The 16,255-nt window shown below is 39.4% G+C and overlaps 1 protein-coding gene across 6 annotated transcripts in view; it reads right to left on the minus strand.

Annotated features, from left to right (window-relative positions):
* NUDT14 (nudix hydrolase 14) overlaps positions 1 to 16,255 on the minus strand; it is a 96,868-nt gene that overhangs the window by 25,905 nt on the left and 54,708 nt on the right. The window contains exons 1-2 of one of the 6 annotated variants that reach the window (XM_061612340.1): positions 10,571 to 10,677; positions 10,418 to 10,484 (exon numbers count right to left, since the gene is read on the minus strand). The exons of the other annotated variants lie outside the window; for them this stretch is intronic. Of the exons in view, the coding sequence (XP_061468324.1) occupies positions 10,418 to 10,484; positions 10,571 to 10,613 (110 nt within the window). The 5' untranslated portion in view covers positions 10,614 to 10,677. Of the gene's footprint in view, positions 1 to 10,417; positions 10,485 to 10,570; positions 10,678 to 16,255 lie in introns of those variants that run through there. 6 annotated transcript variants of the gene reach the window in all.

The following is a 16,255-nucleotide window of genomic DNA, read 5'->3' on the forward strand; positions in this document are numbered from 1 at the left end:
ACACGAGATTTGTTAAACTTACCAAAGTAACAGCAAAAAACCAAATTATTTGTTAATTCAATTAATAGTTCAGTTTCCTGAAAAGTGATGAAGGGGATTTTCTTGTTCTATATCAGAAACAAATATTTGTTTACTGTCAGAAATGTAAGGCAATTCATAGAACTAGGGTTTGGATGATGTACTTTACATTGCATAGTGACATGATTTAGGTTGGGGATGGGCAAAGTGGAACAAGCCCAAGCAAGCCTTGCCCTTATATGGCCCCCTGTCCTGCTCCTGTGTGGCCAGAAGGTCTTCGTTAGCATTTACTTTCAGTTTCCCTTAAATCTGGCTAGTCCTTCAATGTGAATTGAGGATTGTGGCTTATCACTAATTCAGGTCAGTTTTAAAATAAACCAACTTCAAACCATGGTTTATGGACACTGTCGTGTTAAAAATGAAGCAAGGAAAGTGTAAGCCATTATCCCCAGTTTGTACACAATGACAAGCTGAGTTTAAAGAAAACTGAACATAAATGCGGCCAATCCTTCTCCTAGCCATGTGAAAGGGGTGGGAGGTACACAAGTCTGAGGCTTGCTTGAGCTAATTCCACCTCATGCACATTACACTAAACCATGGTTTAGTGTGACCTGCAAACACAGCCACAGTGAAGCTTAGTTAGGCTAGTCGTTGCTCCGCATCTCAGACAACTGAGAACATGAACATGGAGGGCATATTGAAGTAAGTAATGGGCGTGACCATATAGTGTGACCTGAAAAACATTTTGGTTTGGGAGTTGAACACTCAAACAATCTCTATACAAGGAATATACGCAGAGCCCAAATCAGTGAACCAAGTCTCCCCTTCCCTGTCTTTCTCCCTAGGAAAGAAAGGCCTTATTTTGAGAAAGGGGGAGGAGAAACAGGACTGATCAGCACCACACAGGAGAGGACCTGAAGGCCTCATCTTAGCTGGAAAAGATGCTTGGAGCCCTTATATTGCTTCTCCTGTTTGACAGCGAGCCTTCTCCACCTGTAGCCCCTTCCTCAAGATAAAGCTCATTTTTGGCTTGCGAAGATGGTGGAGACCAACATTGAGGGCTGGGTAGTGAAAGGGGTGGACTGTGAATATCATTTTGATATGGGAGAAGCTCCCAGGGGACTGGACCCAATAAGAAATATAGGCAAACTTCTCAGACAGAGCCTTTTTTTTTTTTTTTGCATTTTGGGTTCCTCTAGCTGAAGTCCAATGTTAACTTGATAACAGTGTAACCGTTTTGGTGCTGCAGGAATTCCAGTAGTCTTGAATTTCTTCAGATAATGGGGAAGGGGCTTCCATCATTGGAAAACACACAGAAAGGTTATTAAAAGGTTCATTTAAACAGATGAAATCACTTGATATTTTCCCTATATTGTAGTGACAACATGTTTGGCACCATAATGAACAAAAGATTAGCTCCAACCACTGTATTGTTATTGGAATGCCAAAGCAGAACACAAGAGCAGGAAAAGAGTAGACTTTCCTTGGAATGTATGAAGCCAACACAAGAATTTAATCTGAAATTGACATCAAAAGGCACTGAACAATAGGTCTCATGTGCAAACATGCCAGAAATGCATACAATTTGTTTTTGTTCTTACTCCCTCCCTGGAGAATACAGTCAACAAAACTTTGTTTCAGGTGCCATGGGATGCTGAGAGCTTGCTGAAACATTTCATAGGCTACAGAAAGGAGCAATGGAAAGAGAAGATATTTTGGCTGGTGTGGGAGCTTTGACTCATGCACAGTGCTCCCTCACCCGCAAAGGCTTACCCATTCAAATTTAGAGAATATTTCTATGCTCATCACTTTAGCCTGGGCAGCTGCCCCTCCCCGGAAGAACCTGCAAACTCAGGAGATCCGTACCCACTGGAGAGCTCACAGGAGCACAGGCCAAGTTCAAGGTTCTGGTTTTGGTGTACAAAGCCCTGTGCGGCGTGCGACCAGGATACCTAAAAGATCATCTTGCCTCTTATATTCCCACTTGATCACTGTGCTCTGCAGGCGAGGGCTGCCTGAAGATGCCAACTTATCAGGAGGTCTGCTCCGAACAACATAGGATGCTGACCTTTAGTGCAGTGGCACTTACCCTTTGAAATTCCTTCCCCTTAAATATTAGACAGGCACCGTCTCTGTTACCTTTTCGGCGCCTACTGAAGACCTTCCTCTTTCAATAAGCCTTTTAAGTACAGATCTAATCCCAGTCTGTGGCTTTGTTGGAACTGCTTTGTAAGATAGTTTAAAGATGTTTTGTTTTTAATATGTTTTTAAAGAAGTTTTGTTTTAATATATTTTAGAGTGCCTTTAGTGTTTTTGTTTGCTGCCTTGGGCTCCTTCTCAGAGGAAGGGCAGGATATACATTTAATAATAAATAAAACAAATTGCCCGAGTCACTGTCAGGAATGCCAAGCTTGAACCAGCAGCCTTGCACCTGGCAGACTGCTACAAGTTTCACTAATCATCTTTGAACTTTGCTCAACAAGGGTTTGTGATATGGTGGCACTGTCGTTCTGCATGACTCCCCCCGCTGAGGCAGCCAACTGCAGTTCCCATCTGGCTAATACTTCTGGAGCAGCCTGAGTAACAAAATACCTTGCCTGTTCCTCAGGTCTGGCAGTCTCATTCTGTGTTTCTGTGTCCTATTGTTGCTACTCCCCTATTATTCCTTTGCCTGCTCCTTTGCTGAATTCTCACTCCTCATGGTTGGATAAATTCCTTATTAGCTAGTGATGTCAGCTAGCCTTTGACACTGCTTCTTGCAAGCTCCAGATGGGCCCTTGTGATTGACCTGATGTTACCCAAACCTCTTGTCTAGTCTTGTGCGGCACAGAGGAAGAATCAGTGCTTCCCATTCTAGAATCCTGCAAGCTGTGCCCACTTCCTCTCTTGATTTGGATATTGATTTTGCAATCACTCTTGACTATAACAGTGGGCAGGAGTTGTCTGCAACCCAGTGTGTGATAGTTTTATCATATTTCATTTTCATACCCTCTGCTTGTGAATATTCCAACCAAATGTCACAGGATCTCATTAACAGAAATGATTTCTGGGGGGAAAATATCTGAATAGGTATTCCGGATCTCTATGTATGGATGCGAAAGTTGGACAGTGAAAAAAGTGGATAAGAGAAAAATCAACTCATTTGAAATGTGGTGTTGGAGGAGAGCTTTGCAGATACCATGGACCGCAAAAAAGACAAATAACTGGGTGTTAAAACAAATTAGAACTATCACTAGAAGCTAAAATGATGAAACTGAGGTTATCATACTTTGGACACATCATGAGAAGACATGATTCACTAGAAAAGACAATACTGCTGGGAAAAACAGAAGGGAGTAGAAAAAGAGGAAGGCCAAACAAGAGATGGATTGATTCCATAAGGAAGCCACAGACCTGAACTTACAAGATCTGAACAGGGTGGTTTACAACAGATGCTATTGGAGGTCACTGATTCACAGGGTTGCCATAAGTCATAATCAACTTGAAGCCACATAACAACTAAATTACTGAGAAAAATTACAGCAGAGTCCTAACTACATCTACTGAGAAATAAGCTCCATTGGGTTCAATGGGACTTACTCCCAGGCAAGTGAGATTAGGATTGCAGCCTTAGGCTTTATTTTAACAAAATTTCTATACCGCTTGCTTGTAATAGAATCTTTACACAGTTTACAAAATTATTAAAATTATCAATAAACTTATTAAATTATCAATCATCAGTTTATTAACATTATCAATAAAGGGAAGACATATTTAAAAACATTCAAAAGTTAATTAAAATCAACAGTACGCTAACATGACGTATGTTTTAATCTCAAATTCCACATATTTGGATTGGTTTGCCTAAACAAAAATGTTTTAAGCAGGTGCCAAAAAGAGTACAGCAATGTTAACAATCAGGGAGTTCCATAGAATAGGTGTTGGCACACTAACAGATTGGTTTCTTGCAAGTGTGGAATGAGTATTATGTGGCACCTGTAACAGAGCCAGTTGCAAAAGCATTTAGCTGGTTCTGTGGCAACTGAGATGGAGAAAAGTCAGGTGGAAAAAGAACTGGTAAAAACTAAAACAGATACAGCAATACCTCAGTTAACAAAATAGATTGTTCCTGGACGTTACTTCTTTAACAGAAACTTTGGTACTGGAGGTAGGAATAACATGGAAAGAATAAGGATAGGTTCCTACACCACAAAAAAAGAAGAGCAGTACAAGATATTTCAGCAAACGTTTTATTCAAAACTGACAATGCGCATGTCTGAAATGAAACAACCAGGTCAGGTAAGCCTGGCATATAGACCACTTGAAGGCTTCTTCCAAAATGCATGCAGGGATGCCTGCCTTGCCTTTTTTCCTTTTATCATGTAGCATCTTGATATAGCAATTGAAAGCTCTGAGCACAGTTCTCTTCTCCATACACTCGAGCAGGAAGGCAAGGGGCAACCACCACTACCACCCTGTACTTGCCCCCCCTGTGCCATCCTCTCCTACACCTGAGCAGATGCATCTGCAGTAAACAGGGCTTCCAGGGTACCCGAAGCATCGTTTACTGTGGAGGCGCCTGTGCCACTTGGCAAGGAGCACCATTCCAGCCATGCGTGAAAGCTTCCTGCACCACCCACAATCCAGTAGACAAGGAGCCACATTCTGACTATGTCAGAGTGTGTGCCCCCCCTGCACTCAACTTTTTGTTGTTGCTATTAAAAGCAGCTTCTTCTCTGGAGGATTTGTAAACTGAGGTATTATTGTATTCATTTCTCCACTCAAATTAAAGATCAAGTTTGAAGAAGGCTTCTAAGAACACCCCATAAACATACAATGTGATAAACTGAGTGACATTACCTCTTTTAATCAGGCAGGCACATCAAGGAGCTTAAGCTGGAGAAAACACAGCCGTTCGGTTCCAGAGCAGATGTATTAAAGCTATGATTATTCTATGGTGCAACGCCTTTACTTTCCCAGAGATTTAACCATGAATGTGGGCAGGCCTAAGATTAAATGTGTCCATATTTCCACCATCTTTATTGGTTTGCTCAGAGCTCCTTCAAAGCATGTTGCTTTCTTCCCCCTCCCCAAAAGGCCAATACCATTCCAAATGGCTACTTAAGATGCAGACCGTCTCAAAGGTAAAGCCATAAGCTCTGGACAAAAACACTCAGCCTTTCAGGACTAATGACAAAGAGGACTCCCCCCTCCCGCCCCAAAAGATAATTAAAGAGGTCTAAAAGGCTGTTCCTAAAGAAGTGATGTTATAGCCCTCCCCAGCACGAAAGAAATTTAAAATGCAACTTAAATTTTAAAAAAGTTTGAATTAAAAAAAAGATTTGGCAAATATCTTAACTTTTCTACAGTGGTACAAAACACCGTACTAATTGGATATTGTGGTAATTAATTTGTAAATGTAGCTTTTTGAAACAACTATGTGATATATTTGACAACGACTCCTATCTAATGTAAACAATATAATTTCAAGGATATAACAAGGATTATTTTCGAGTGTACAGGAGTAAAATACAGTGATGATATCTGGGGTCTGTAATGACCCCAATGTTAATTTCTATGGAGTGTTATAGACCTTATTCAAGCATCACACCAAATCCTCTATATCCCCCACTCTTCACACTTGAAGGGAGGAAGTTTAAACCATGCCGTTTCTACAGAGCAAACAGTTTCCTGGTTTATCTGAATAAAGGAAACTATGGTTTGTACATTCTATAGTTAACAAACCAGGATATCAAACCATACATGTCATGAAGTGGGGGAAGGAAGGGACCATTGTTTGCCTTTATGTCAAGACTGGGCCACAGACTCTTGACACCTTCCCTAATGCATTTCTTCATTCAACCAAAAACCTCCTAGATGTATGAATAGCAAATACTGAAAGGTTAACACCTCCTTATCTTAACTTCTGCGGCATAAGGTACAAGTAGCATTGTTAAAATCAAAATTTTAATGCAGACCCCCAATATCTTAAGACGACAGTGGCTTCCTGCCCCCCATTCATTTTAACTGAAGCCTATCTGACCCCAAAACTCTTGTAGTTAAACAAGTTCTTCAAAAAAACACCCTTTTGTGGGTGTGCACATGTGTATGTGCTGAAACACCACAGAACCCATTTTACTGTAGAATACATACATGAAGTATGAACTGACATTAGTCAGAGGAAATGTTTTGTATATTTATACATTTACAGGGACAGTTATGTATGGGAGAGTTAAAAAAACAAGCTGTTCCTTAGGAAAAAAACTTTTTAGACTTGTTAGGAGAGGCACCACAGCAGGAAATTCCTTGTGACACTGCAACAAACCCCACTGTTTTAACAATCAGACTCACAACAGAATGAAGACTAACAATTTTTAAAATATGTTATCAATCCCATAAGCATCTATCTTTGGAATATAAACTACAGCTACTGATTATTATGTGGCTTGCGCTGCCTAAAGTATTTTATTTAATCAGCATATAAAAGAACGAGGCGCCAAAGGAAATTTTAAAATAAATAGATGCTCATCACTGGTTCAAGTGTAATAATGGATAAAATATAGAGGATAAAAATTCAGCAACAACAACAAAAGGAAATGAACTGTCAGGCCAACATTTTGTATACAATACACCACATTAGTCACATCGTTTTTAAGTACAATATACTCTCTGTGTCTGTGTGTGAGAGATACCTTGGCCCGCATCCCAGGATCCACAAGGCAAGGAGACCTTACTGCTCAAAACCATTTCGGGGGGATATTTAAATACATTTGAAGCCTATTGTGCTTAGATTCAATAAGCACCCTGTGGGTGTTATTCGCAACATGTGTTGGAAAGGCCTTTAACTATTTGTAAAAACTGCCTTGCCCCTATGCTAACACCCTAACCCTTAAGGAATCCAAAACTGTGATGGCACACAGAACAAAGGGTGTCACTACAGTGGCAAATCCGATCTGTTGCCTGCTGGTTGCAATCTGCACAATGAATGTGGAGAGAACTCTGCAGAAACTAGGGGCATGCAACAAACTCAAGATTCATCTTGTACCAGTAGCATTTGGAAGCAGCCTGATCTGGTTCAAATCTGCTCTGTGGTGTTCCAATTTGATTTGTTACTCAGTTGAAAAATAAAATCCACTGTTTAAAAGCTAGACCTGTCCATCAAAGTAAAAGATCACCCTCACCACTCCTCTCTACCCCTTCCACTCTTGAACTTTCGTGTTTCCCCAGTCAGGTTGCTTTCATTTCTCAGAAAAGAAAGGAAAGGTTGTGCGAGTTTAACTTTTTGGATAAACTGTGACCACAGAGCAACTTGTAAGATTAGAGGGCCCCTAATCCACCTCAAGACACCTTGTGAATGGTGCAATCCGACTTAGGAACATAAGATCATTGCCCAAATCATCCTGCTTTGCCTCGTTATTTGGGGTATCCAAACGCTTTAGTGTGGTGTGTTGGTGAAACCTCCTAAACCCTATCAAACAGCGATTCCCAAACTGGGTACTGAGGCACACTAGTATCCCGTGAAAAAGCAGGAACAAAGAAATATCCTTATACCAGGTCAGACTATTTCTTCATCTGTCCCAGTGTTGTCTACTCTGACTGAAAGCAGTTCTCCCAGGTTTCAGACAAGGGGAGGTCTTTCACATCACTTGCTACCTGATCCTTGCAACTAGAGAATAAGCGAACAGGAAGGGACAACAGGCTAGTGATGGAGCACATGCCTTGCATGCAGAAGGTTTAAGGTTCCGTCTCTGGCATCTCTGACTAAATGGTTAGGTCAGTAAAGACCTCTACCTACAGCCCAATCAGCTTGTGTGGGTGCGTGTAATTCTGCCACATTTCTGCATCAGTCATGATTGTTATTATCCAAGTACTCCTGATGCAGAGATGTGGCTGAGCTGCCTGCTTTCAGAGGAAGTTGCCCATCGCATCTGTGTATGTGCCACTTTTCTGGGCTTTCTTCCCAGCAGTCAGGAAGAACACAGATCACTGACATATGCAGAAACACAGGCAGAAGGGCTCCTCTGAGGATGACTCTAACCTAGCCTTTCCCAACTAGTGGGCCACCAGATGTTGTTGGACTACAACTCCCATCAGCCTCAGCCAGCATTGCCAATGGTCAGGAAAGATGGGAATTGTGATTCAACAACATCTGATGGCCCACTAGTTGGGAAACGCTGGTCTAACCTGTCATAAAGTAAATTTTCTGAGGTGTAAAATGTGAAGGGAGTCCCCAACTTTAATTCGGGGAGGGGGGGAAGAGTATGGCTCAGTCATCAAAAATTTGAAATTTACTGCCCTACCTTTCTTTCCTCCATTCTCATTTGAAATGCGGTGTTGGAGGAGAGCTTTGCAGATACCATGGACCACGAAAAATACAAATAATTGGGTGTTAAAATAAAAAAATGTAAATGTACTGCCTTCAAGTTGATCCTGAATTATGGCGACCCTACGAATAGGGTTTTCATGAGGCCAAGAGGCAGTGACTGGCCCAAGGTCACCCAAGAACAAAAATAGGGGGAATGGGGCATAAAAACCCAAAGGGACTGTAGGCCTAGGCTCTAACTGGAAAGAAATGTATAAAATATAGCCAGGCCAACACAGCAGGCTGTGCCGCTTGGCATCCTGCTTTCATCTTATGTTCCCATTCAAGCCAAGCTAGAATGAATGTATTTTGAATAACAGCCATCCAAGAGGTAGCGCACTCCATAGTTTTCAAATACATCCTATTACACAAAGATAGGCAGGAGGCAGAGTAAGATCTGCTGGCAGATCACAAGATGAATTGCAGTACACGAAAAAGGGTTTCTCATTCCAATTGTTTAATAACAGTGACAACAACAGATTGCACTGTTAATCTCAAAGATATTTACAAGGAAGCCTTTGAATCTTGCCCCACGACTGCAACCTGAAATGGCACCTTATGTTAACATGTAATGAACATGTCCTCCCTTAAGTTAAGATGCTTGGATACCTGGTAGATGGTAACTGAGATGAGGAATTGTACCTGTATATGCCAATCCTCTCAAGGTGTGGCTCATGGGTTGCAGCAGGTAACTGAATGCATCCCCTAAGTCAGCACCCTCCTCCCCATTTTGCACTTGGGGTGGGTTGGTGGGCCTTGGAGTACTTACAAAACAAAAAAACAAAGTAGACACCCATGAATCGTATTCAACTAAGTGTTATTCAGATTAGATCCAGTGAAATCAATGGACATATCTAACTTGGGTCCATTACTTTTAGTGGGTCTACTCTGAGTAAAGCTTAGCTGGATATAACTCCACAAGTCTAAAGTCTGCTCATGCCTGCTTTAAGATATCATCACTCTTCAGATTAGTTAACCACAGATGATCATCTTACAGAACAAAAAGAGGAAAATCAGCGTGTTCTCCCCAGTTACAAATGCTTAGCCTCAAAAATTAGAATGGCAAATGTGATAATATAACAGGTGGTAACTTAATGCACTGTTTCCTAAACAAGCATACATTCTGAAATTTCATTATTTCAAATTCCATTGCTGTTAAGTAGACGTCAATGGTGTAGTGGTTAAGGTGCTGGACTACGACCTGGGAGACCAGGGTTTGAATACGCACACAGCCATGAAGCTCACTGGGTGACCTTGGGCCAGTCACTGCCTCTCAGCTTCATGAAAACCCTATTCATAGGGTTGCCATAAGTCGGAATCGACTTGAAGGCAGTACATTTACATTTTTATAGTTTTATGACTCTCTTAAGTCGTACGTTTTTCCTATACATGTAAAAGTCTGTTTCTACCATTCCATCACACGCTAGTACGGGGTGGGGAACTTTTTCAGCCCAAAGGCCACATTCCCTCGTGGACAACCTTCCAGGGGCTAAAACAACTAGGAAATATAAACCTAACCTACAGAAATAAATAGCAATACAGAATTGGGTCTGTATGTCTAAATCTAAAAAGTATCAATGCAAAAATTAATAAATGAGAAAAAATGTTCAACTTTATCTCAAGCAAGTAATAGATGTATAACAATAGAGAGAGAAAAATAAAATGTCTAAAAGCTCTGTGTTATTCACATATATCTGGAATATATCCAGATATCAGCTGATATAACCAACAATGTTGTGACAAGCCAAATGTTCCATAACAAACACTAATATAATAGACCAAATGCATTTCAACCTTAAACGACTCTTCGTCAGTGGTCAATATAGATATATGATTCAATTCAGATATATGATTGCTGTAAACCGCCCAGAGAGCTTCGGCTATGGGGCGGTATACAAGTGCAATAAATAAATAAATAAATAAATTTTGTCACTACACAACAGTTTGCTGTTGTATCTTAACATTATGTACTGACCTGTGGAGAGAGAGAAAAACGGAATAAATGAGGCCACCAAAACTGAACTAAATCTGTTTTAAACTTGTTTATATACTACTCACCTATCTTCTCCTACAGATATATTTATATTCTTTGATGGATCTTGAATTTTTGTGTGGGTTACCCAATCTGAAAAAATAGGTATTACCTAGTTCAGAATTGTCCAAATTTAATGTGAGATACTATTTCCAAGTATCTTACCAGTAGGTACTCACCCTTCCTATTTGCAGGGCTTATTCCAAATAGTAATTCTCTCATAGGTCAGCCAGCAAACAGTATGTTGGGTAGCTCAAGGTTTACTTAACATAGAGCCCAGCCCAGGTGTTATACTGGATTTTGCCCTGTCATACTTAAAGGGCTATATCACTGAGATGATAAATCACAAATCCTAATCCTGCAGATACTACCTTTATTATACAGCCACAAGAGTGGCTGTATACTATAGTCAGCGGGGATTTTTCACATTCCGCAATGTTAAATGGAAAATATCCCCACATGCCATTCTGAGGCTTCCCATAAGCTCATTTCAAAACAAAACCTTACAAAACTTATAGTTATGAACTCAGAAACGCTTGCTTAACAACCCTGTCAATTTTCATGGCGATACACAAAATAGTCAGAGAGAATCGAGAGTTCAAAGTCTAAAAAGAGAGAAAAAAACTCAGAGCCCTTTTTGACTTTTTTCTGCGAGTTCTCATAATCTGTTGAAATTCATTAAAAATCAGCCATGTTCACAGAGTACCTGTAATCCTAATACTGACCTTGCCCCATACTCTGACCTTCATCTACTGTAGTTTAAAAGTTAAAAAAATGCCTGGTTGATTTTTAATTAATTTAAGAAATTTTGGCTGGAAGCCTATTATAACGCGGGGCATACACCTGTAATCAGCCCAAATAATAGAAATAAGATATGTCCTGTGCTGATCTTGTTTTAGCCGGGAGGAAGCAACTTTATTAGGATAGTTGATATAGTTCAGATGGTCACTTTAAATATGTCTGATTTACTTTGCAGTTTTAGTGAAGTTTTCTATAGGAAATCATTTTCTTTTGCTTTTGTTTCTATGAATATGTGAAGTACAGCAACACTTTGCAAAATTTATACTAAAAAAACTCCAAACATAATTGTGGAATAATGGTACTGACTTCTGCAGAATAGTCTCCAGTGGACCTCAGAAGTGTCTCAATTTGCACAAGATAAAACAGTGGGAGGTGAAATATATTCTAGCAAAATTCTAGGTGTGCTCTATGTTTTTAATTGATCGTGAACACCTTGCCTTAAATAAAGTGGTTTAAACATAGCAGGCTGAAAACATGCATCCTCTTTTTTCCAACAACTAGAGTCATTGCTAAAGTAGCAGCATCTTGTAATCAGTCTGATTTTACATTAAACTGCAGTTTCAGGTCCAACTGTTAATGCACCCAAAATAGAAATAGAACATAACCTCCAGTTTGAAACACAAAAGGCTGTCTTCACCATCATACGACACTGACCAATAAAAAGGCTTTGACATTAATAAAAATAAATTTGACACAGATTTCCAGGATAATGAGGGAAATAAAATTTTCTAGTTTAGATTCTCTGTAGAAACATTAGTAACACAGAAAAGAAGCAAAGTAAGAAGAACACCAACAAACATACAAAAATATAATTCTCCATCTTTGGAGATGGCAGGTGTTGCCACCACTCACCATATGCTCTGAGGCACATGTTACCAAATTCTTCCAAGCTACACTGGAAGTGGATTGGACTGTGAAAGACCAACCCAAATGGTGTTTGCATTTTGACAACTTTGTAGGGCAGTACAATATCTCAGAGAGGAGTTCAGGTCTCCTGCTCCCCTGGTGCATTCACTATAGCTGCCCAATTTCCCTGCTTTTTAAAGTTTGGTAGAAATATCTGTGGGCTATAGGTACATTCTTAAACAGCAAGGTTTTTTGCCTATTAGTGAATATATATAGAACATAATATAACTTATACACAAGACACCGTTCATTCATTACATAGGCCAAGGGAAAAAAAATACCCCCAAACATGTTCTTAGATGTCAGTTCTCAAATTGCTGAATAATTCATAGCATCACTGTCAGTTGATCTCTTCATTAAGTCCATGTGATGACACGGTTTTAAATGTGTATATATTAGGGCTGCCAGGTTCAGGGCCTGAGACTGATCCTGTATCTTTAGGAGAAGAGAAAGTCAGCCAAGTGCAGGTGTTCTTGCAACATTGTAATGGGAAAAACCACAAGGTGGAATTCTCCCTTCCCCCTGCACAACTTTTAAAGTTGGTTGCCAGCTCAATTCTTTCTGCATAAGTTTCTGGTGAAACTGTTGTCCTTTTATGTTTATCTTCAAAACCCATCAAATAATATAAATATACCTTTAGGAGAATTTGAAATGTGGTGTTGGAGGAGAGCTTTGTGCATACCATGGACTGCAAAGATAAATAATTGGGTGTTAGAACAAATTAAACCAGAACTATCACTAGAAGCTAAAATGATGAAACTGAGGTTATCATACTTTGGTCACATAATGAGAAGACATGATTCACTAGAAAAGACAATAATGCTGGGAAAAATAGAAGGGAGTAGAAAAAGAGGAAGGCCAAACAAGAGATGGGTTGATTCCATAAAGGAAGCCACGGACCTGGACTTACAAGATCTGAACAGGGTGGTTCATGACAGATTTTATTGGAGGTTGCTGATTCATAGGGTCACCATAAGCCGTAATTGACTTGAAGGCACATAAAAACAACAAAAGAAGATAGGTGAGCAGTATATAAACAAGTTTAAAACTTCGGCTATGGGGCGGTATATAAATGTAATAAATAAATAAATAAAACAGATTTAGTTCTTCAATTTTGATGGGCTCATTTACTCATTTTTCCCTCTCTCTCTATAGGTCAGTATGTAATTTTAAGATACAACAGCAAATTGTTTATGTAATGACAAAATTGAATCATATATCTATATTGACCACTGAAAAAGAACTGTTTAGGGTTGAAATGTGTTTGGTCTATTATATTAGTGTTTGTTATATAATATTTGGTTTGTCACAGCATTGTTGGTTATATTAGTTGATATCTGGATATATTCCATAATATATGTTAATAACAAGAGTTTTTCAGACATTTATCCCCCCCGTATTGTTATATACATATTGATTGCTTGAGATTAAAGCTGAACTTTTTTCTAATTTATTAACCTTGGCATTACTACTTTTCAGATTTAGACATACAGACCCAATTCTGTATTGCTATTCAACCTTCCAGGGGCCACATTCCAGTGATGGGCAAGGCAAGAGTGAAAAATGGATGGTGCAACAGATGAGATTGTTACCTTTGTACAGGAGGCTACATTTCAACCATTCAAATGTCAGAGGGTTCTATACATACACCTTGCATCATCCTCCATTCAGGTAAGCGAGAGGCTATATCACAGTTTAAGGAAACATTCCAGTCAAGGAAAAGCACCCAAGGAGGGTGTGGAGCAGCCAAGCTGGTGAGGGGTGTGGCCTGGGGACAGTAGCAAGAGCTGGAGAGAGAGGACTTGAGAGCCTCATTTTGTCTCTGGGCCTGAGATTCCCCACTCCTGCTGTAGTGTCACACTGTACAGTGGGGAAGGGCCATAGCTCAGTGGAAGAGCATCAACTTTGCATGAAGAAGGTCCCAGGTTCAATCCTCTGCATTGCCAGCTAGGGCTGAGAATGTCCCCTGCCTGAAACCCTGGAGAGACACTGCCAGTCAGTGTAGACAATACTGAGCTAGATGGACCAAGGGTCTGTATCAGCATAAGGCAGCTTCCTTTGGTCCTAACCTGTGGCCCTTCCATCGGCTCCACATAGGGTGACCAAGGGTCAGAAATAATGGGACCTATCGTTCAGCAGCATCTGGGCAGTTTCAGAGAGAAGAGTTTCCTGAGAACCTTTTTATGCAAAACATGTGCTCTACCTAAAGTTTGGACAAGATACTCTGGTCATCAGGAGAAAGGATCAACTTCAGTCTCAGTGCAATAGCATCTCCCATATAAATGAGTGGCTGCAGTTCACTCCTAAAAAGAAAAGAATCAAGCTTGAGGCAACTTTGCAATAGTGTCTACATCAACCTTCACCACCCCACCCCCAATACTGAATGGTCCAGCCTTCACAGACAGGGATTCTGGGGGAGAGAAATGTAACATGGCTGTGTGTGCACAGACCTCAAGGTCTCTCCACATAACCTATTTGTAATAATGATAACTATTTTACTAGGCTGAATATATAATTAAACAAAGGGATGTATGCATATGTATATAGGAGTCACAGCTGTCCTGCCACACCCTTTCATCAACATAGACCATATAGTTTATTTCTTGGTAATGCTGGTATGTGACAAAACGTTGCAAACTGGGTTTTATACAAAGGCATATCTCATCTCTCTCTGCCCTGTACCTTAAATCACAGGTTGGTTTTTAAAATAGAAGGATGTTAAAGGGAATATTGTGAGTTTATTCAGTGAGAATGATGTGGGAACAAAGGTTCTCCAAAACCAACCTTTTTTTTTTTTTTCAATAATTTTTATTCAGATTTTCATAAAACATACAAGACAAAATCATAAAACATTCAAAGACAAAAAACAAAATCAAAAATAGTTAAACAAAAAGAAAAAAAGAAAAGAAGAAAAAAAAAAAAAACAAAAATAAAAAATAAAGAGTAAAATATTGACTTCCCATTTGTCAAAGATCAAATCAGTTATAAGTCTATAATATATAGCAATCCTGTCTCTTAAGTCATATTATAAAATCACTTTCCTCCAGTAGTTATCTTACTTAATCATCAAATCTCATAAACATTACTTTATTCTTTCCACAAAAAGTCAAAGAGAGGTTTCAATTCTTTAAGAAATATATCTATCAATTTTTTTTTTTCCAGATAAGCATATCGATTAATCCATCTCATTACTAATTATGATAATCTTATTGTCATAACCATAGTCAAAATAAACATTTCAATTAATCCATCACATCAGAATCTGTTAGGTTCAGTAATTTCAGTAGCCATTGTTCTATTATCTCTATTAGTTCCATTTTCCATCTTCCATCTTCAGTAGTCTTGTTAAGTCCAGTAATTTCAATATCCAATCTTCCATTATCAGTATTCCATAATAATCTTGCTGTCAAAGCCATAGTCATATAATAAGAGTCTGATGGGAATTACCTCTATCCCAAATATTTTCTTGCCATCCATTCTGAATAAGTTGCTGAAATACTGCTGTAAAATCATATCTCTGTTCTTTTTTTCAAAATACACTGGGTCATCTCTTAAAAGTTTTTCCATTGTCACATGGCTGCAGTTAATTCCATAGATTTTCTCTATATTGGGCTCCATCACATCATTCCAGTCCAGAAGATAATCCATGCCATTGATAACTTTATCTCTAGAGTCTTCATTAATTTCTTCAGAGATAACATTGAGTTCCAAACAATAGATTTTATTTCTAAAGTCCATAGACTCCAAATCTTGTTCCTGTTCCACGTTTGTTCCAATCTCCGGGATCTCCTCTCTCACAGGGACCCCTATTCCAGTCTCCAGGGTCTCCTCTCTCACAGGGACCCCTATTCCAATCTCCGGGGTCTCCTCTCTCACAGGGACCCCTTCCAGGGTCACCTCTCTCACAGGGACCCTTATATCTTTAATCTCCTGCTTCATTTTACTCAATTCAATTTTCGTTATCTCAATCTCATTCATTATTCTCTGAAACATAGTTATTTCCAGATTCTCAGCCACTTTCTTAATTGCCATTTTAAAAGAAAAATATAGGAAAACCACTTCTTATTTCAGCAACAATTGGGTTAATACTCCAAACTTGGTGACATCACAGTATAAACAGAGCAGACAGCCTTATCTCTCCAATAGTTAAGTAAACA

This window comes from Rhineura floridana, chromosome 2 (assembly GCF_030035675.1).
Source record: "Rhineura floridana isolate rRhiFlo1 chromosome 2, rRhiFlo1.hap2, whole genome shotgun sequence".
NCBI lineage: Eukaryota > Metazoa > Chordata > Lepidosauria > Squamata > Rhineuridae > Rhineura > Rhineura floridana.